Source organism: Scyliorhinus canicula, chromosome 3 (genome assembly GCF_902713615.1).
Source record: "Scyliorhinus canicula chromosome 3, sScyCan1.1, whole genome shotgun sequence".
Lineage (NCBI taxonomy): Eukaryota > Metazoa > Chordata > Chondrichthyes > Carcharhiniformes > Scyliorhinidae > Scyliorhinus > Scyliorhinus canicula.
The window spans coordinates 254,835,518-254,856,070 of record NC_052148.1 but is presented as its reverse complement, the minus strand read 5'-3'; the positions used below and the strand labels follow the sequence as shown (position 1 = coordinate 254,856,070).

The 20,553-nt window shown below is 49.6% G+C and overlaps 1 protein-coding gene across 1 annotated transcript in view; it reads left to right on the top strand.

Annotated features, from left to right (window-relative positions):
• The first annotated feature begins 3,358 nt into the window (after positions 1-3,358).
• LOC119963456 (insulin-like growth factor-binding protein-like 1) overlaps positions 3,359-20,553 on the top strand; it is a 57,247-nt gene continuing 40,052 nt past the window's right edge. The window contains exon 1 of the mRNA XM_038792612.1: positions 3,359-3,837. Within this exon, the coding sequence (XP_038648540.1) occupies positions 3,405-3,837 (433 nt within the window). The 5' untranslated portion in view covers positions 3,359-3,404. The remainder of the gene's footprint in view (positions 3,838-20,553) is intronic.

The following is a 20,553-nucleotide window of genomic DNA, read 5'->3' as shown; positions in this document are numbered from 1 at the left end:
CAGCGATAGTGGATATTCTCGGCCAGGGCCTCTGCAGGCCCCGGCAGATCTTGACCTCCCGAGAGGTGAAAAAGCTTTCTTCCTTTATCATCCAAATAAAAGAATGAACCATTCAGGATTTAATTGTTGGACATAAAAAATTAATCACTTCAGCTATCAGAGTTTTTTTTAAATACCCAATTATTTTTTTCCAATTAAGTGGCAAATTAGCGTGGCCAATCCACCTAACCTGCATGTCTTGGGTTGTGGGGGTGAAACCCACGCAGACACAGGGAGAATGTGCCAACTCCACACGGACAGTAACCCAGGGCCGGGATTCGAACCCAGGTCCTCAGCGCCATAGTACCAGTGCTAACCGCTGTGCCACGGCCGCCCAAGCTCGGGTTAAGAGAGCTGTGCCGGACATAAGCTGATCAACCTCCTTTTAGAATATACAGCTGAGGCACTGTTGCCTCCCGACGCCGAGGACCCTGGTTCAATCCCAGCTCCGGGTCACTGTCCGTGCAGAGTTTGCTCATCTCAACCCCGCAACTCAAAGATGCGCAGGGTAGATGGATTGTCCACGCTAAAAGCCTCTTAATAGGAAAAAATTTTAAATAAAAAATAAATACATTTAAAATAATTTTTGAAAAGAATACAGAGCTGACATGGAGCGAGGACATGGATATTTGAATTTGGGATTTGGCAGAGCTACTCTAGATGCTGGAGAGAATGGCTGCCTTTCGCTCTATCTCTCTCGCTCTACATTATTCCAGCTAAGCTTTGAACCCTGCTTTGTTGAGTTAACAGTGTGTCTATATTCCTGCAGCAGACTGAAACTCTCCACTAAAAGCCATTGGATTTCTGCAGCAGTGTTTCCAGGAGAAAAGGGACAAGGTGATGACTATGAAAAGCAACCGCCTCGGCTGAAGAACCAACACCTCCAGGTACAAAATCAGTGAATCTTCATTGACTTCATTTTTTTATCTGTACTTTATCCTGCCAAAGCTAACATCCAATACTCTGCAAAGTTATATTCTTTTCCGCATGTTTGGGGTTTGAGTGCGTGTTTGCGCGTGTTAATGGGAAATAGGACATATTTGCACATTTTTCATGTTTTTACTTGAGTGAGTTAGGCACAATAAAACTAACCCCATAATGCCACTTAATCATTTCAGCCCTTGAGTCACATTCACCAGCAGTTGCATTCATCCAAATTCCTCGGACAGTTACCACTGAGAAGGCACACTTCTATGAACCCACTCTCACTTGGCCAGACTGTCCTGTTGGTGCAGAATTCCCAAAGGTTCTCTTATCTGAACCCTTTTTTAAAATTTTAGAGCACCCAATTATTTTTTACCAATTAAGGGACAATTCAACATAGCCAATGTACCTACCCTGCACATCTTTAGGTTTGTGGAAGAGAGACCCTCACAGTGACCCAGGGCAGGGATCGAACCGGGGTCCTCAACACCATGAGGCAGCAGCGCTAACCACTATGCCACCATGCAGTGTGGCACAGTGGTTAGCACTGCTGCCTCACAACACCAGGTACTCGGGTTCAATTCGGCCTGTCAGTGTGGAGTCTGCAGGTTCTCCCCGTGTCTGTGTGGGTTTCCTCCGGGTGCTCCAGTTTCCTCCCACAGTCCAAAGATGTGCAGGTTAGGTGGATTGGCCATGCTAAAACTGCCCCTTAGTATCCAAAGATGTGCAGGTTAGGTGGATTGGCCATGCTAAAACTGCCCCTTAGTATCCAAAGATGTGCAGGTTAGGTGGATTGGCCATGCTAAAACTGCCCCTTAGTATCCAAAGATGTGCAGGTTAGGTGGGGTTACGGGGATAGGGCTGGAGAGTTGGTTGAGGTAGGGTGCTCTTTCCTAGTGTCGGTGCAAACTCGATGGGCCGAATGGCCTCCTTCTGCACTCTAGCAATTCTGTGGATTCTTTCCGATCATGCTGTCAGATCTGCTGAGTGTTTCTCGCATTTTCTGTTTTTAATCCATGGCATTGTTTGAGGATTGGGCAAGCGAGTTCTGGTCGATCAATATCCATCCCTTAGCATCACCCATTAAAGTAGTGGATAGTCTGGTAATGTATTACTGTTTGCGAGAGTTTCCTGTGCATGATTCGGCTGTCCGTTTTTCACATTGCAAAAGCGACTCGATTGAATTAGGGTGCCTGCTGATGCAACATTTCCCTGTTTATATTTCGGCTCTCTTGGGCTGCTGAGTACAACGCGCGAGTTCTGCCTTTCATGTTGTGCAAAAATGGACCATTAATAACTGACTGCAGCACTAAGAGAAAGTTAGTAGCGACAAGGTGGGAACGGAGGCGCTCTGATTTCAGTGGGCTTATTGAAGACTCTCAGGTGGAGTTTGCCGAGGGGGTATGCGTACTCGGTGTCCCACACACAACACACGCACACATACACAAACATACATACACACACATACATAAACACACACATACACACACACTGACATAAACATACACATACACACATAAACACATACACCGACATGTACACACACATAAACAAACACACATACACAAAGACATACATACACACATACACAAACACACACACTAACATACATGTACACACACATACACAAACACACACAAACATACAGAAACAAAACATACACATACATATACACAAACATATAGAAACACACATACAGAAACACAAACATACAGAAACACACACATACAGAAGCACAAACATACACATACATATATAGAAACATACAGAAACACAAACATGCAGAAACACACACACATACAGAAGCACAAACATACACATACATATATAGAAACATACAGAAACACACACATACAGAAACATACACACATACAGAAGCACAAACATACACATACATATATAGAAACATACAGAAACACAAACATGCAGAAACACACACACATACAGAAGCACAAACATACACATACATATATAGAAACATACAGAAACACACACATACAGAAACACACACACATACAGAAGCACAAACATACACATACATATATAGAAACATACAGAAACACACACATACAGAAACATACACACACGCAGAAACACAAACATATACAGAAACATATAGAAACACACAGACAGAAACACAAACATACAGAAACATACACACATACAGAAATACAAACATACATATACAGAAACACACAAACACATGCACAATGCTGCTGCAGGTGGATTTGGGATGAGTAGGGGTGGCCCTGGGAGGGGTTAGTTTGTGAATTGGTGAATCACAGGCTGGGAATGAGCTGGGAGGGTTTATTTGGGATCTGTGATCCTGGTCCAATGTGCGCTGGTGGATGTACATGAATAATGAATGATGGGGGCAGAGCTGTGTATTGAAGCTGGGGGGGGGTGGGGGTCAGTCACACAGGAGGCAGCGAGCTGGCAACATGAAGATTGGGCTGTCGCTGCTGCTGCTGGGGGGTATCATGTTGGCGAGGGCACGGGTGGGGGCTGACTGCGGCCCCTGCCAGCCCAGCTCCTGCCCGGATGTCCAGTGCAAAGTTCCCGAGCTGCGGGGCAAGGACGAGTGCGGCTGCTGCAGCCGCTGCCTGGGGGTGCAGGGCGAGCTGTGCGGGGGACAGGGGCTGAAGCACGGCCGCTGTGCCCCGGGGTATGTGTGTCTCACATCGGCGGACGGGGAGCGCCAGCCGGAGCAGGAGGAGGGCACCGGCTCCTGTATCTGCAAACACGACTACCCAGTGTGTGGCTCGGATGGCACCACCTACCCCACCATCTGTGCCCTGCACCTGGCCAGCTGGCTGTCCGTGCACCAACTACACAGCAAGATCCACAAAGTACACGACGGGGAGTGCAAGTACGGTAAGAGAAGGGGGAGAGAGGGAGAGGGTCATGGGGGAATGAGGGAGAGGGTCATGGGGGAATGAGAGAGAGTGTCATGGGGGAATGAGGGAGAGGGTCATGGGGAATGAGGGAGAGGGTCACGGGGGAATGAGGGAGAGGGTCATGGGGGAATGAGGGAGAGGGTCATGGGGGAACGAGGGAGAGGGTCATGGGGGAATGAGAAGGTCATGGGAGAATGAGGGGAGGGTCATGGAGGAATGAGGGGAGGGGGAGGGTCATAGGGGAATGGAGGGGAGGGAGAGAGTCATGGGGGAATGAGGGAGAGAGTCATGGGGGAATGAGGGAGAGAGTCATGGGGGAATGAGGCGAGGGAGAGGGTCATGATGGAATGGAGGAGTCCTGGGGGAAGAGGAGACAAGGAAGGAGAGGGTGCAGAAAGAAGAGAAAAGGTGGAAGAGGAGCAGTGGAGAGGAATAGATGAAATGTAGAGGGGAAGGGGAGGCATGAGGGGTTAAATTGAGAAAGAGGGATCTGGGAGACAGAGAAGGGGAGATGGAGGAGGGGGCAGTGAGAGAGACCAGGAGGGAGGGGGGAAAGGGCAGAATAGGAAAGGGAAAGAGAAAGGGGGAAAGGACAGAGAGAGGGGAATGAAAAGAGTGGGAAAGGAGGACTGGAGGAGTTGACCTTGGAGTGGAATGAATCATAGAATTTACAGTACAGAAGGAGGCCATTCGGCCCATCGAGTCTGCACCGGCTCTTGGAAAGAGCACCCTACCCAGGCCCACGCCTCCACCCTATCCCCATAACCCAATAACCCACCCATCACTAAGGGCAATTTTGGAGAATAAGGGCAATTTATCATGGCCGATCCACCTAACCTGCACAGCTTTGGACTGTGGGAGGAAACCGGAGCACCCGGAGGAAACCCCCGCACACACGGGGAGAAAGTGCAGATTCCACACACAGTGACCCAAGCCGGGAATCGAACCCTGGACGTATGGCAGTGGAAGAGGGGAGAGGGGGCGAGGTGAGGGGGGTAGAGGGGAGTAGAGGGGAGAGGGGAGGGGGGAGAGGGGAGGGGGCAGGGGGGAGGGGGAGAGGGGAGAGGGGAGGGGGGAGAGAGGGGAGGGGGAGAGGAGGGGAGGGGGAGGGGGAGAGAGGGGAGGGGGAGGGGGAGGGGGAGGGGGAAGGGGAGGGGGAGGGGGAAGGGGAGGGGGAGGGGGGGAGGGGAGGGGGAGGGGGAGGGGGGAGAGAGGGGAGGGGGAGGGGGGAGAGGGGAGGGGGAGGGGGGGAGAGAGGGAGGGGGAGGGGGGAGAGAGGGGAGGGGGAGGGGGGAGAGAGGGGGAGGGGGGAGGGGGGAGAGAGGGGAGGGGAGGGGGGAGAGAGGGGAGGGGGAGGGGGAGAGGGGAGGGGGAGAGGGGAGGGGGGAGGGGGAGAGAGAGGGGGAGAGAGGGGCGGGGGAGGGGAGAGAGGGGAGGAGGAGGGGGGGAGAGAGGGGAGGGAGAGAGGGGAGGGGGGAGTGGGAGAGAGGGGAGGGGGAGGGGGAGAGAGGGGAGGGGGAGAGAGGGGAGGGGGAGGGGGAGGGGAGAGAGGGGAGGGGAGGGGGGAGAGAGGGGAGGGGGAGGGGGGGAGAGACGGGAGGGGGAGGGGGGAGAGAGGGGAGGGGGAGGGGGGAGAGAGGGGAGGGGGAGGGGGAGGGGGGAGAGAGGGGGGGGGGGGAGAGAGGGGAGGGGGAGGGGGAGGGGGGAGAGAGGGGAGGGGGAGGGGGGAGAGAGGGGAGGGGGAGGGGGGAGAGAGGGGAGGGGAGGGGAGAGAGGGGAGGGGGAGAGAGGGGAGGGGGAGAGAGGGGAGGGGGAGAGAGGGGAGGGGGAGAGAGGGGAGGGGGAGGGAGGGGGAGAGAGGGGAGGGGGAGAGAGGGGAGGGGAGAGAGGGGAGGGGGAGAGAGGAGGGGGAGGGGGAGAGAGGGGAGGGGGAAGAGAGGGAGAGAGGGGGAGAGAGGAGAGAGGGGCGAGGGGGAGCGAGGGAGGGAGGGCGGAGAGAGGGAGAGAGGGGAGGGAGAGAGGGGAGGGGATGAGAGGGGGAGAGAGGGAGAGGTGAAGGGGAGAGAGGGAGGGATGAGGGGGAGAGAGGGAGGGATGATGGGGGGGAGAGAGGGAGGGATGATGGGGGAGAGAGGGAGGGGATGAGGGGGGAGAGAGAGGGAGGGATGAGGGGGGAGAGAGGGAGGGATGAGGGGGAGAGAGGGAGCGATGAGGGGGGGAGAGAGAGAGGGATGAGGGGGGAGAGAGGGAGGGATGAGGGGGGAGAGAGGGAGGGATGAGGGGGAGAGAGGGAGGGATGCAGGGGGAGAGAGGGAGGGCTGAGGGGGGAGAGGGAAGAGGTGAGGGGGCAGAAGGGGGGAGAGAGGGGGAGAGAGAGGGGGAGGGGGAGAGAGGGGAGGGGAGAGAGGGGAGGGGGAGAGAGGGAGAGAGGGGGAGAGAGGGAGAGAGGGGGAGCGAGGGAGAGAGGGGGAGCGAGGGAGAGAGGGGGAGAGGGGGAGAGAGGGAGAGAGGGAGAGAGGGGAGGGGAGAGAGGGAGGGGAGGGGAGAGAGGGGAGAGAGGGAGAGGGGAGGGGAGGAGGAGGGAGGGATGAGGAGAGAGAGGAGGGATGAGGGGGGAGAGAGGGAGGGATGAGGGGGGAGAGAGGGAGGGATGAGGGGGGAGAGAGGAGGGATGAGGGGGGAGAGAGAGAGGGATGAGGGGGGAGAGAGGGAGGGATGAGGGGGGAGAGAGGGAGGGATGAGGGGGGAGAGAGGGAGGGATGAGGGGGAGAGAGGGAGGGATGAGGGGGGAGAGAGGGAGGGATGAGGGGGGAGAGAGGGAGAGGTGAGGGGCAGAAGGGGGGAGAGAGGGGGAGAGAGAGGGGGAGGGGGGAGAGAGGGGGAGGGGGAGAGAGGGGGAGGGGGAGAGAGGGGGTGGGGGAGAGAGGGGGAGGGGGAGAGAGGGGGAGGGGGAGAGAGGGAGAGGTGAAGGGGAGAGAGGGGAGGGATGAGGGGAGATTGAGGAAGAGATGAGAGGCAGGGAGGAAGGACATGGGGACGAAGCTCCCTGATTATTGAGAACATGTTCTCACATTAACTCCGATCATTCCTCACTGTCCTCAAAATAAATCCTTTATCTTTCTCCCTCCGACCACCACCTCTCTGCTGCGATCTCCGGCTCTCTCGTCCTTTCTCACTTCACCGTTCTCTCTTTGCCACTTCTTTTTAACTTTCAACCACTCCTGAGAGAGAGATCGGGACAGAGAGAGTGAGGTGGAGACAAAGGGAAGGAGGGGCAGATAGAGAAAGGGACAGAATGAAAGGCAGAGAGAGAGAGGAGGGGGGGGGGGGGGGGCGGGGAGAAAGACATAAAGACACAGACTGAGCCAAGCATGGCAAAGAGATAGAGACACAGAGTGACAAGCTCCCTCTCTGCCTCACTATTGGACATCCTCAATACCTTCCTCCTTTCTATGATGTGTACCAGTGTGAAATGATGGGGTGGGTGAGGGCATTTGACAAACATCTTGGATTGTGGGAGGGTTACACAGAGCAGTATCAGTTTGGAAAGGGTAGCACGGAGCCAGGCTGTGTGTGTCCGGTTGTTCCCCAGCTTGCCAATGTCTGGGTGCCTGTCCCTGGGGATCACAGCTTTCACTCCCCCAGTGTTGGTGCATTTGGCAATCGCGGTGTCTGCTGGGTCTCCAGTCGGGCTAACTGTGTCAATTGTGAATTGTTACAAAGCTCTGCTGACAACCACGCTTCGTAAATAAAGGCACGAGGTTAGTGTAAACCTGGTCCCCGTGGGAAGAGACACTTGTCTGAACCCAGAACAAGAGCCCCGGATATAAAGCAGCTGCTGCCTCATTTAACGGGACATTTGTACCATTGTGTTGGCCGCGGTCCGTGCCAGACTTCTTCCTTGGTAATTGGATATTTAAGCAATTAGAGAGAGAGAGAGAGAAAAATGAAACATCTATTGAGGGTATTAAATTGTGATTTAAAATGGTTTTCGGATTCAGGCAGGTGTTGCTGAAAGGGTTTTAAATGACCTATCTTGATCTCAAGTAACGGCAAAATGTTACTTTCCACTTGTATGTGTAACCTGCAATCATATTTGCTTCGTATCTGGGGAGGAGGGAGATATACACAGATCAAGAGGAAATATACACGGCAGGACGAAATATACAAACAGCCGGAGGGGATATACAAACAGCGGGAGGGGATATACAAACAGCAGCAGGAGATATACACACAGCGGGAGGGGATATACACACAGCGGGAGGGGATATACAAACAGCAGCAGGAGATATACACACAGCAGGAGGAGATATATACACAGCGGGAGGGGATATACACACAGCGGGAGGGGATATACACACAGCGGGAGGGGATATACAAACAGCGGGAGGGGATATACAAACAGCAGGAGGAGATATACACACAGCGGGAGGGGATATACACACAGCGGGAGGGGATATACAAACAGCAGCAGGAGATATACACACAGCGGGAGGGGACTATACACACAGCGGGAGGGGATATACAAACAGCAGCAGGAGATATACACACAGCAGGAGGAGATATATCCCACAGCGGGAGGGGAATATACACACAGCGGGAGGGGATATACAAACAGCGGAGGGGATATACACACAGCGGGAGGGGATATACAAACAGCAGCAGGAGATATACACACAGCGGGAGGGGAATATCCCACAGCGGGAGGGGATATACAAACAGCAGCAGGAGATATACACACAGCAGGAGGAGATATACACACAGCGGGAGGGGATATTACAAACAGCGGGAGGGGATATACACACAGCGGGAGGGATATACACACAGCGGGAGGGGATATACAACATGCGGGAGGGGATATGCACACATTAGGAGGGAGAGATATACACATCAGGAGGGAGTACCACATAATAGGCGGGAGATGTACACAGCAGGAGGGAGATATACACAGCAGGAGGTGAGATCCACCACAGCAGGAGGGAGATATACAAAGCAGGAGGGAGATATACACAAGGCAGGAGGGAGATATACACAGCAGGAGGGAGATATTACACAGCAGGAGGGAGATATACACAGCAGGAGGGAGATATACACAGCAGGAGGGAGATATACACAGCAGGAGGGAGATATACCCAGCAGGAGGGAGATATACACAGCAGGAGGGAGATACACAGCAGGAGGGAGATACACACAGCAGGAGGGAGATATACACAGCAGGAGGGAGATATACACAGCAGGAGGGAGGTATATACACAACAGAGGATATACACAGCAGGTGGGAGATATACACAGCAGGAGGGAGATATACACAGCAGGAAGGAGATATACACAGCAGGAGGGAGGTATATACACAGCAGAGGGAGGTATATACACAGCAGAGGGAGGTATACACAGCAGGAGGGAGATATACACAGCAGGAGGGAGATATACACAGCAGGAGGGAGATATGCAGCAGGAGGGAGATATACACAGCAGGAGGGAGATACACAGCAGGAGGGAGATACACAGCAGGAGGGAGATATACACAGCAGGAGGGAGATATACAGCAGGAGGGAGATATACACAACAGAGGGAGATATACACAGCAGGAGGGAGATATACACAGCAGGAGGGAGATATACACAGCAGGAGGGAGATATGCACAGCAGGAGGGAGATATACAGCAGGAGGGAGATATACACAACAGAGGGAGATATACACAGCAGGAGGGAGATATACACAGCAGGAGGGAGATATACACAGTAGGAGGGAGATATACACAGCAGGTGGGAGATATACAGCAGGAGGGAGATATACACAGCAGGAGGGAGATATACGCAGCAGGAGGGAGATATGCAGCAGGAGGGAGATATACACAGCAGGAGGGAGATATACACAGCAGGAGGGATATACACACAGCAGGAGGGAGATATACACAGCAGGAGGGAGATATACACAGCAGGAGGGAGATATGCAGCAGGAGGGAGATATACAGCAGGAGGGAGATATACACAGCAGAGGGAGATATACACAGCAGGAGGGAGATGTACACAGCAGAAGGGAGATATGCAGCAGGAGGGAGATATACACAGCAGGAGGGAGATATACACAGCAGAGGGAGATATACACAGCAGGAGGGAGATGCACACAGCAGGAGGAAGATATACACAGAAGGATGGAGATATACAACACTAGGAGGGTGATACATGCATTTGGGGGAAGATATATACAGCAGAGGGAGAGATACACAGTATGAGGAGATACACACCCAATGCAAACTGGACAATCTCAACACAGAAGGTTCTGCCCGATCATTTGGGTGGGAATTCCTGAATGGGATTTAACTCGGCTCCGGAGACCTGCTGTATAAAGTCTCCCCATATCCCCTATTCATTCTGTTTGCAAATTAATCTTGTATCTTATGACCTACAGGGAAGCATCCATGAAACATCTCCAGTATTTTTGTCCTGTTCTGTGTCTCTTTTTTAAAAGAATTCCAGCCGTGTTGATTTATGGGGTTTGTTGTCTCGAGAAATACATACATACAAATGTATAAAAATATGAATTAGGGGCAGGTTGAGGCCATTCACCCTCTCAAGTCTGCTGTGCTATTTGATAACATCATGGCTGATCTGATTGTGGCCTCTGCCGTCTTGTCTACTCCCTGTAACCTATTACTCCCTTGTCAGTCAAGATAGGGTGGGTTGAGATACTGGAAAGATGTCTAAATGAGTGTAAGAAGTCAGTAAACAATTCATTGGAGGATGGGGTCTCACTGAGTACGGTAAATATTGATATCGAAATCCATACAGATTAGGAGTAGAAGACACTGCAAGACCGTAGCTGTCACTTTGCATGTCTCTGAGTTTGCAATGAAGAGTAGATTCTAGGGTCAGAGTTTTATGTATAAAGTGCGGGTGTGAGCCCAGCCAGCAAGTGTGAAAAATCACGTGAGAAGATGTTGGATGCGCACCCTATGTCATCACGCCCTCCTGCAATATTTTCATTGGCGGGTGTACACGCAAGTCAGAAGATGCCCGCTGACAATCAAGAAGTCAATGCGGTAGCACAGTGGTTAGCACTGTTACTTCACAGCTCCAGGGTCCCTGGTTTGATTCCCGGCTTGGGTCACTGTCTTTGTGGAGTCTGCACATTCTCCCCATGTCTGCATGCGTTTCCTCTGGGTGCTCCGGTTTCCTCCTACAGTCCAAAGATGTGCAGGTTAGATGGTTTTGCCATTCTAAATTGCCCTTAGTGTTCAAAAAAAAGGTTAGGTGGGGTTACTGGGTTACGGAGATAGGGTGGAGATGTGGGCTTAAGTAGGGTATACTTTCCAAGGGTCGGTGTAGACTTGATGGGCCGAATGGCCCACATCTGCATTATAAATTCTACTTTACTCTTCCTTAAATGAATTAAACACCAATAGTCATGGATTTTAAGTTGCCCCTCTGCCTTTATGGTTGGCAGATGGGCTGAATGGCAAGGCGGCCTTTAGGTTTAAGCTGCAACCTCAATCCAGGGTGGGATGAATGTCAGGGCTCAAATAAAATTAACAAATGTGCCTGGGGACCGAGGTCTGTGTATGATTGTGCTGCCTAGATGCTTGTGGTACAGTTTTAACATTGATATTTATTTTTCACAAATCAGCAGCTCCCTGAGACAGCTCCACAGTTGCTATCCCCCTGAGGGAACATGTTAGAAATTCCAGCCCGTACCCTCCCTTTTCTTGGCAGCCATCACCTTCTCGCCCTGCCTGGCAGCGTTCAGACTTCCACAGCATGCGTGGCCAACCAGCATGAAATTGTGCACTGGAGCCGACCACAGCTGGGAAAGCATTTTGAAGCCGCTTCGGAGCCTACCGAGTCTGCGCGCATGATTGGCTAGAAATTCAGGCCCAAGCCTTGCAAAGTCCCAGAAAGTTGTTGTAGCTATTGAGATGTAAACAGCTGTGTTGTAAATTATCCGTTTATTCCTATGATGAAAGAAAGTTGTGAGATCAAATCTAGCTAATTACCATTAATTAGCTAGATACAAAAATAATGCGTTTCAGGTTGCCATTGGAAAGAAGGCAGAGGGGGCCATTTTGAGATCAGGTTACAGGCTTCTGTACAAATCAGTGAATATTACAGACACACAGCAGAGGTTATGTGTAGCCAGCAGAGAGAAAAAGATGCCTGACTTTGCGAACCACCACAACCAGATGTAGAAGGGAAACAGTCTCCAGTTGAAGAGATGCATCCTGCAGCCACCTAAGGAATTCAGAACATTCATCCTGACATGGGCAGGATAAGTATCATTGGACCATGTTTTAGTGGTGGTGGGTGGTGATGGATTTAAGAAACCCTCCAAATAATGAGGAAAACATTATGGTGGTTGCTCGGGGTTACTGTTTGGTGAAAGGGGGGTACAAGAAGTCATTGGAAACTGGCTGCAACTGAGGACGGTTTGCTGAGGATTGTAATTCCATGGAGAGTGCAATGTGTGATCAGTGTAAAAGGGGAATGTCCCTCTCAGTTGATTAAAATATAGATTGTTTCCAAAAAAGAAGTGTTTAGCCCTGGTGCTTTTAGTCATTAATTACAGCAAATGTCTTAAAACATGATTTTTGTGATGTGTAATTTTTTCAGCTATTAACTGAAAGTCCTAATTTCTTTTTAAACATTATCAGTCTCTTGAGAGGTCCTAACAATTTATGGAGAACCAGGAGAGATAATGTGCTACAGTTAATGCCCCAGATGTTGATGATGACTTTGACTGGTGACTTGAGTTCAGTGATGAGGACAGAAACTAAACTGAGAGGCTTTAAAGAGGGAGAGGAGAGCTCAAAATGCTGCATTCAAGGATTTAATAGATGGGAGCTAGTGGTAGAATGGGTCAGAGATCAGCTTTTGATCAGATAAGTTGTTTTGGCAATTATCTTTGCATTATGACCCAGTTTGAAACAAGGACAAATAACTATGCCTGACTGGTTGAGCGCACTATTCACCAGCATTGTGGGATACTAGCGAATATTTTCTCCCTCTGCACTGTGGAATGCTGGAGCTACTGCAAAGCACTCTTGTTGAAATGAGAGATATGTAGGTTGAGGCTTTCGTTCCTGGGATGTAAGTGTCGCAAGCAAGGCCACCACTTTTACCCGTCCAATCAAGTGGCTTGCTGGGCCATTTTCAGAGGGCAGCCAAGATTCAACCATATTGCTGTGGGTCTGGAGTCACCTTTAGGCCAGATCAGGTAAAGAAGGCAGATTTCACCCCCTATAGGACATTAGTGGACTAGATGGATTTGAATAACAATTCAATAGTTTCATGATTATCTTTACTAAGCCCACCATTTTAATTTAATGTATATTGAATGGAAGTTAAACTCTCCCAGTTGCCATGGTGAGATTTGGAATTCATGGCCAGATTTTTCCAGCCGTTCTCGTCTGGGGGAACGTCCGATCTCATCAATGACAAACCCCACCAGGGAATGGAAAACCCCTTTGTCGGCGGCAGGACCAGAATATCCCACTGCTGGGCAATGGCTATTTCTGCCACCACGAAACACACAGAGACGCGGAACATCCCACCCACCATGTCTCTGTTGCATTAGTCCATTAGTCTTGATTACAAATCCAGTAACATTTACCACTAAGCTACTATCCCATGTGATGTTGGTTTATGTTAGAATTGCTATTTAAGTTCATGCCAAGTTGTCGGCTTGGTGTCACTGATGTTTTCAACTGCCCTATTTAGTTTATGCAGAAACTATTCTGGTTGATTTACATTTATTTCTAAAAAGCATGCAAATGGAAAGATTCCTATTTTAAGGAATTTACATGTTTAGAAACTGTTTACGTTTCATGCACAAGCAGGTTTAAGTGGTATTCGGCCTCTTGCATTGATGACCTTTCTTCCAGGTGCATTGTACAAGTGGGTTTCAAATTGCTGGTTGTCCGTAAACTTTTGCAAATGTTTTGCAGAAACGATAAACATCCTTTTATCATCGAGTTCTGTGACCATGTTTGCTGGTGCCTGCTGAAATTCAGGCCCCAGGCGAATGTGGACAAGGTGCGGCGGTGGTGGGAAGGAGAAGGGGTAGAGTGGGTGAGGATGGAGGAGTAATCTTGTAAGGGGTCTAGTTTGAGGGCTATGGTGACAGCAGCATTGCCAATGGCTCTGAGTAGGTATTCAGGGAGCCCAGTGGGGCAGTCCATGGTGAAGATATGGAATCAGCTGAGGAGGCATTTTAGGGTGGAAGGGATGTTGGTGCAAACACCGCTGTGCGAGAATCATGGGTTTGAGCCGGGGGGGATGGATAGTGTATACAGGAGGTGGAGGGAAGTGGGGCTGGTGAAGGTGAGGGATTTGTATTTGGAGGAAGGGTTAGACAGTCTGGAGGAGCTAAGGGAGAGGGCAGAGCTGCCGAGAGGGAGCGAGTTCAGGTATCTACAGGTTAGGGACTTTGCACAAAAGGTTTGGAAGGGGTTCCCTAGATTGCCGGGATACACCCTGCTGGAGTGACTGCTGCTTCCGGATGTGGAAGGGGAGGGAAGAATTGGGGATATATATAAGTGGCTGGGGGAGCAGGGAGGCGAGCGGGTGGTGAAGATCAAGGAGAAATGGGAAGCGGAGTTGGGAATGGAGATCAATTGGGGAGTATGGAGTGAGGCACTGCGAAGGGTAAATGGGACCTCCTCTTGTGCAAGGATGAGCCTGATACAGTTTAAGGTGGTGCACAGGGTGCATATGAGCCAGGCGAGAATGAGTGCATTCTTTCAGGGGGTAGCAGATGAGTGGGAGAGGTGTGGGCGGCGGCCACGAATCATGTGCACATATTTTGGGGTTGTGAAAAATTGGGAAGATTCTGGGCGGGAGAGTCCGTGGTCTTAGCCAGGATAGTGGAGGAAGGAATGGACCGGACCCTTTGGTGGTGATATTTGGGGTTTCAGAGAAGCCGGAGCTCATGGAGAGGAGGAAAGCCGATGTCTTGACCTTCGCCTCTCTGATTACACGGCAACGAATATTGCTGGAGTGGCGGTCGGCATCGCCATCTGGGGTAGCAGCATGGTTGGGTGACCCGTATGACTTCCTGCGGTTAGAGAAGATAAAGTATGAGTTAAAGGGCTCAGGAGGGGAGTTTGAGAAAAGGTGGGGGATGTTTGTGACCGTGTTTGAGGAGCTGTCGCAGGCGGGGGGGGGGGGGGGGGGGGGGGGGGGGGGGGGGGGGGGGGTGAAAAAGGAGAAAAATCTGTACAAACTGTATAGTTGATTGTTGGGAAGAATGTTTCCCGGATGTTTATTTGCTGTAACCTACTTTGATACAAGTTTGAATAAAATGCGTTTTTAAAAAAAGAAATTCAGGCCCCAGTTTTAAAGGGTCGTGGAAATTAGTTGGCACAGTGGGAGTCCAGTGGTGTGGAGGTCCAAAACTTCAGTGTGAAAGCAGCAGTGGGCATACACCGAAAATAACATTTTAAAAATGTACATTCCTGCGGCTCTCTAACCCACTATCCACCTGGTGCGAAAACCAACATTCTTCCCAGTATAAAGCCTCTAACTAAAATAACAGATCACATCACAATTTATAGGAGTTTGATTACTTTAAAGCAATCAAACATTTACTTTTAACAGGGCTGACTTGTCATGTTCATGAAGAATTATACTCTGAACGATGATCCCAGCCCTCCCTCCCGGCTCACTATTGGCCGCTGGCGGGATCTTCCGATCCCACTGATATCTAGTCCGTTTTTGCATGGCTCGCCTGTTCCGCCGCCAGGAACCCAAGCACCTTTGGAGGGACAGGAAGATCCCGCTGGCGGAAGGGCCGGAAAATTCCGCGTTCAGCTGGTCGCAGTTCCCAGGATGTTCAAAAATGTATTTGGATCGTGTTGAGATTTCAAAAGGGTTTGGCTGCAACTTGGGTCAATTTCTTTGTGTGATACATATGTGCACAGCAACAGGACCCCGCCGCCAGATTGGGGCGGACATGTTGCTTGATGCTTCGAAGGGGTTAGTTAACATTGGGACACAGTGGAAAGGCAGCGGGGTAAGACTGGGTGCATCACTGACCTATTTTATTAACTTACCCAGTTTCCACGGGGCGGTGATTTGTTATTAAAACTGGAATATTGATGAATGTTATTAAAAGCAAACTTGTGATACTGTTTATTGCACATGCTGTAAAACATGCTGGGGCAGGTTAGCACAATGGGCTAAATCGCTGGCTGTTAAGCAGATCAAGGCAGGCCAGCAGCACGGTTCAATTCCCGTACCAGCCTCCCCGAACAGGCACCGGAATGTGGCGACTAGGGGCTTTTCACAGTAACTTCATTGAAGCCTATTCGTGACAATAAGCGATTTTCATTTCATTTTTTCAACAACTGGTATTTGCACAGCTCCATTGAGATGATAAAATATCTCCAGGTGCTACGATTTTGAGTAATGAAAAATATGTTTAATGGATATTCACAGATTATAAAATGCATCTGTAATTTTCATGGGGAATATACTTCAAATGGGATGATAACAGAAAAGGACGTACATAATTTATATCATACCATGCTGGTATTTCCAATGGCTGGGTATGACTGTGGTTAAAGAAAACAGCACAGGTATAAGAATAATAATAATCACTTATTGTCATAAGTAGGCTCAATGAAGTTACTGTGAAAAGCCACATTCCGGCGCCTGTTCGGGGAAGCTGGTACGGGAATTGAACCCGCGCTGCTGGCTGTGTTCTGCCTTACCATCCAGCTCTTTAGCCCACTGTGCTAAATATTTATATTTGAAGTATTTCAACAGTTATTTTGCTGCTGTGTATTTCAAAGAATGTGTTATGGCACTGCTGAATGAGTTGGGATTTGTTGGTGAGAATTGTGCTGATCTCTCGCAGTACTGATCATCATCTGTACAATTCAAAGGGTTACAGCTGCCAGTTACTTTTTCTCTTGCTGAGCTTAGCGTCTGTGAATGGGCTTGAAGCGGGATGTCTGGGTGCTGAATCAGTCTGCATTTCTGAATAGGGAAGATTGCATAATTTAACTACAATAGTCTTCTGTGACAAATCTCTGAGAATACTGGCGCGCTTTGCATCCAAATGAATTCCTAGTCAAAGTAATCCCGGGCATTTTGTTTGTCAATTAGCTTTTCACCAAAATGCAAGAAGTTCTTTAATGCACCTCAGCATCAAGAACTTCAAAAGGGTAATCCTGAAGGCAGTAACGGGCAGCTTGTGATGAGAATGCGGGGGAAATGAATTAAGTGCGAGGGCTATCATCTTGGCGAACAAATGCTCAATGTCCCCTGTTAATGGTTGCATTTCTTTTTTTGCAATTTGACAAATCGCAGGGAGATGGTGTTACAAAACGACTGGGAAACAACACAACCAGAAAGTGCACTAAATAAAACCTTCCTCCTTTCTTCATTCATTCCACTCAACCGGGAAAATTAAAGGGACATCAGAGTCTTTAAAATGATTTCCCAGCCACTAATCTCATGGTTTCAGCTTGTTCCGTCTGCAAGGTCACCCTTCCTGATTGCATGTTTGCATCTCCCCCCCCCCCCCCACTCTCGCCTACTGTCAAACGGGAGCAAAGGCCAGAGAGAGACTGTCAACATTCTTTTGTGTTTTCAAAGCACCATTGTCCCCCCCTTTGAAGTTTTGCAGATGTTTTATTTCTTGTGGGGGGGGGGGGGGATCCGTGTTCCTTTTTTGGCAAATGGCAGCTGGCCAATTGCGATCGGTCTCCGTGCAGAGCCTCATGTCGTCTTCCATGGATCATCATCGGCCATTCTGTAAATTGAGGGTAGCCCAGTGGTTAGCACTGCTGCTTCGCAGCACCAGGGTCCCAGGTTCGATTCCGGCTTGGGTCACTGTCAGTGACTGCGTGGGTTTCCTCCGGGTGCTCCGGTTTCCTCCCACAAGTCCCAAAAGACGTGCTTGTTAGGTGAATTGGACATTCTGAATTCTCCCTCTGTGTACCCGAACAGGTGCCGGAATGTGGCGACTAGGGGCTTTTCACAGTAACTTCATTGCAATGTTAATGTAAGCCTACTTGTGACAATAAAGATTACTATAAAAAATTATTATTATAAATTGATCCGTGCATTTTTAAAGTAGGTCAGATTTGCCGTTGGTGCAACAATAGCCAATCAAATCAGGGGAGCAAGAAGCAGTGAAGTATAAAGAGTTTAATACGGGTTCCTGGGCAGGAGATTTCTATTCACAGGGGACGAGATGTGAAAGTGGCATCAGCATGGGGTTGAATTTCCAAAACCACCTCAGGGCACGGAAAACAGCTAATGTATTATGCAAAGAAAAATCATGAATACATTGCGTATTGTGTGCTTCAAAGCAGCGCCGCAGCTGATGTTTAATGCTGCTACCTGAGGGGCAGGCCAGAGGCAATCACGCCAAAGCAGCTATGTGTGAGTGTGCGCTAATTCTCAACACCTCCGCTGCAATCGGTGTCAATCAGGAACTGAACGACAGTCCTGGGGGTCTGTCCGAGGGAATGAATGGTTTCTAGAAAGTTGTGGAGCACGAGTCAGGGATGCAATGAAAGAAGGAGCTCACATTTATCCAACCCCCCTCGCAGACCCAGGATGTCCCAGAGTGCTTTGCTTGAAGTAGTTTTTGGAAATAGCCATTGTAATGTTGGAGAATGCCGAAAACAGCAAGCTCCCACAGACAGCTGTGAAATAAATGACCAGCTAATCTGTTTTAGTCATGTTGCATGCCGGTGAAATGCTAACCAGAACTCCAAGGACCCCCTTACACCCCTTTGCAAAGTGCTATGGCACGGTGGCATAGTGGTAAGCGCTCCAGCCCCACAGCACGAGGGACCTGGGTTCAATTCCAGCCTTGGGCAACTGTCTGTGTGGAGTTTGCACTTTCTCTCCGTGTCTGCGTGGGTTTCCTCCGGGTGCCCTGGTTTCTTCCCACAGTAAAAGATGTGCATGTTGATGGATTGGCCATGTTAAAATTACCACTTAGTGTCCAAAGATGTGTAGGTTAGGTGAAGGGGTTATTGGGTTAGGGTGAAGGAGTGGGCTTGAGTGGGGTGCTCTTTCAGAGGGTTGGTGCATGCTTGATGGGCTGAATGGCACTGTAGGAACATATGAATTAGAAGCAGAAGTAGGCAGTTCAGCACTTCAAGCCAGCTCCGCAATTCAATCAGATCATGGCTGATCTCAAAGCCACCTCCCTACCTGATCCCCATATCCCTTTAACACGTTTTTTGAATCAGAAATATATCTATCTCCATCTTGAAACCATTTAATGATTCAGACTACACTGCAATATGGGGCAGCGAGTTCCACAGATTCACCACCATCTGCGAGAAGTATTGCCTCCTCATCTCAGTTTTACACCTACTGCCTCGCCACCTATATCTGTGATTTTATAGGGATTCTATGATTCTTCCTGAGAGGGCCATCAGGCCTTCTGTCTTAAAGCCAACACCTCCAACAATGCAGCTCTTCATCAGTATTGAAGTGTCAGCCTGGGTTACATGCTGAAGTCTATGGTAAACGATTTGAACAGTGAAAATGTTTCCAGTTTCCAGACATGGTCAAAAGGGTGGCCGCTCTGGCGTAACATAAGAAGCTATTAGATTAAATGAACTTTCCTTTCTTTCCCCAATGTGCATTGGTCCAACGGACTGGACCTAAAGTTAATAAGCCAGCTATTATAGTTTGGATTTTAAAATATTGTTTATGTTCCAATGGTTGTACCCATCAATAGATCATAACCCCTGTGACCAGATGAGATATCTTGGATATGCTGCCCAGAAATAACAATTACCTACTTAGCAGTAGCAATGTGCCATGCAATTCCCACAATATCTCTCTCCATCTCTTGTCAAAATAGAAAATGGAAATTCAAAAACCAGATCCACTTTATACAATCAATGATAAATCAAAATGTGCCTTAATTTATTGAGGCAGAGGATTTATCAAATATTCCAAAGTACAATAACGAAACTTAATAAATCTGAACCATGGATGAATTTATCCTAGCAATGACACAAAAGCAAAATACTGTGGATGCTGGAAATCGGAAATAAAAAATGAAATACTGGAAATACTCAGCAAGTCGGACAGCACCTGTGGAGAGAGAAAGCGAGTTAGCATTTCAGGTTTCGATGAAAAGTCCTCAACTTGGAAGGTTTGGCTGAATTTAATGGCGGCGACAGTGGCCCCATCCACCAGCTGGAGAGCCAGAGGCATCTCTGCGCAGCCTTTCCAGGGATTAATGAGATTCAATCCCAATCAGACACTTACCTTCCTGCTGTCAGGGTTCCCAGGGCCTTGAGGATGTGGACCTTGCCTCCAAGAGCTGTGGGCCAATCAGGGACTGGCAGCTCTTCGGGCCCAGCAGCACCACTGGGAATAGTGGCCACTGCTGGGAATGCAGGAGGCCCAGACCAGGAGCAGCCACGGAGGCGCGGGCATGTAGTTAAATGGGGCAGCCTCGTCTAGCAGAGGATCCTCAGGTGGAAGTGAACAGAAAAGTTATTCACCTGGACCACAGCCAGCGGCCAACGCTTCATATGGTGTGGGCCTCTACCCCACCCAGTGGTGGCAGGATAAAGCCATTAAGTGCCCACTGACCTTCAGCCTCACGATGCCAAAACTCTTCAGTGGAATTTCTTCATTCAGATTTCCTTCCACACCCATTTGACTTCCACCACCAAAGAACTCTTAAGTCAGATATTTATTAGAAAGTGGAA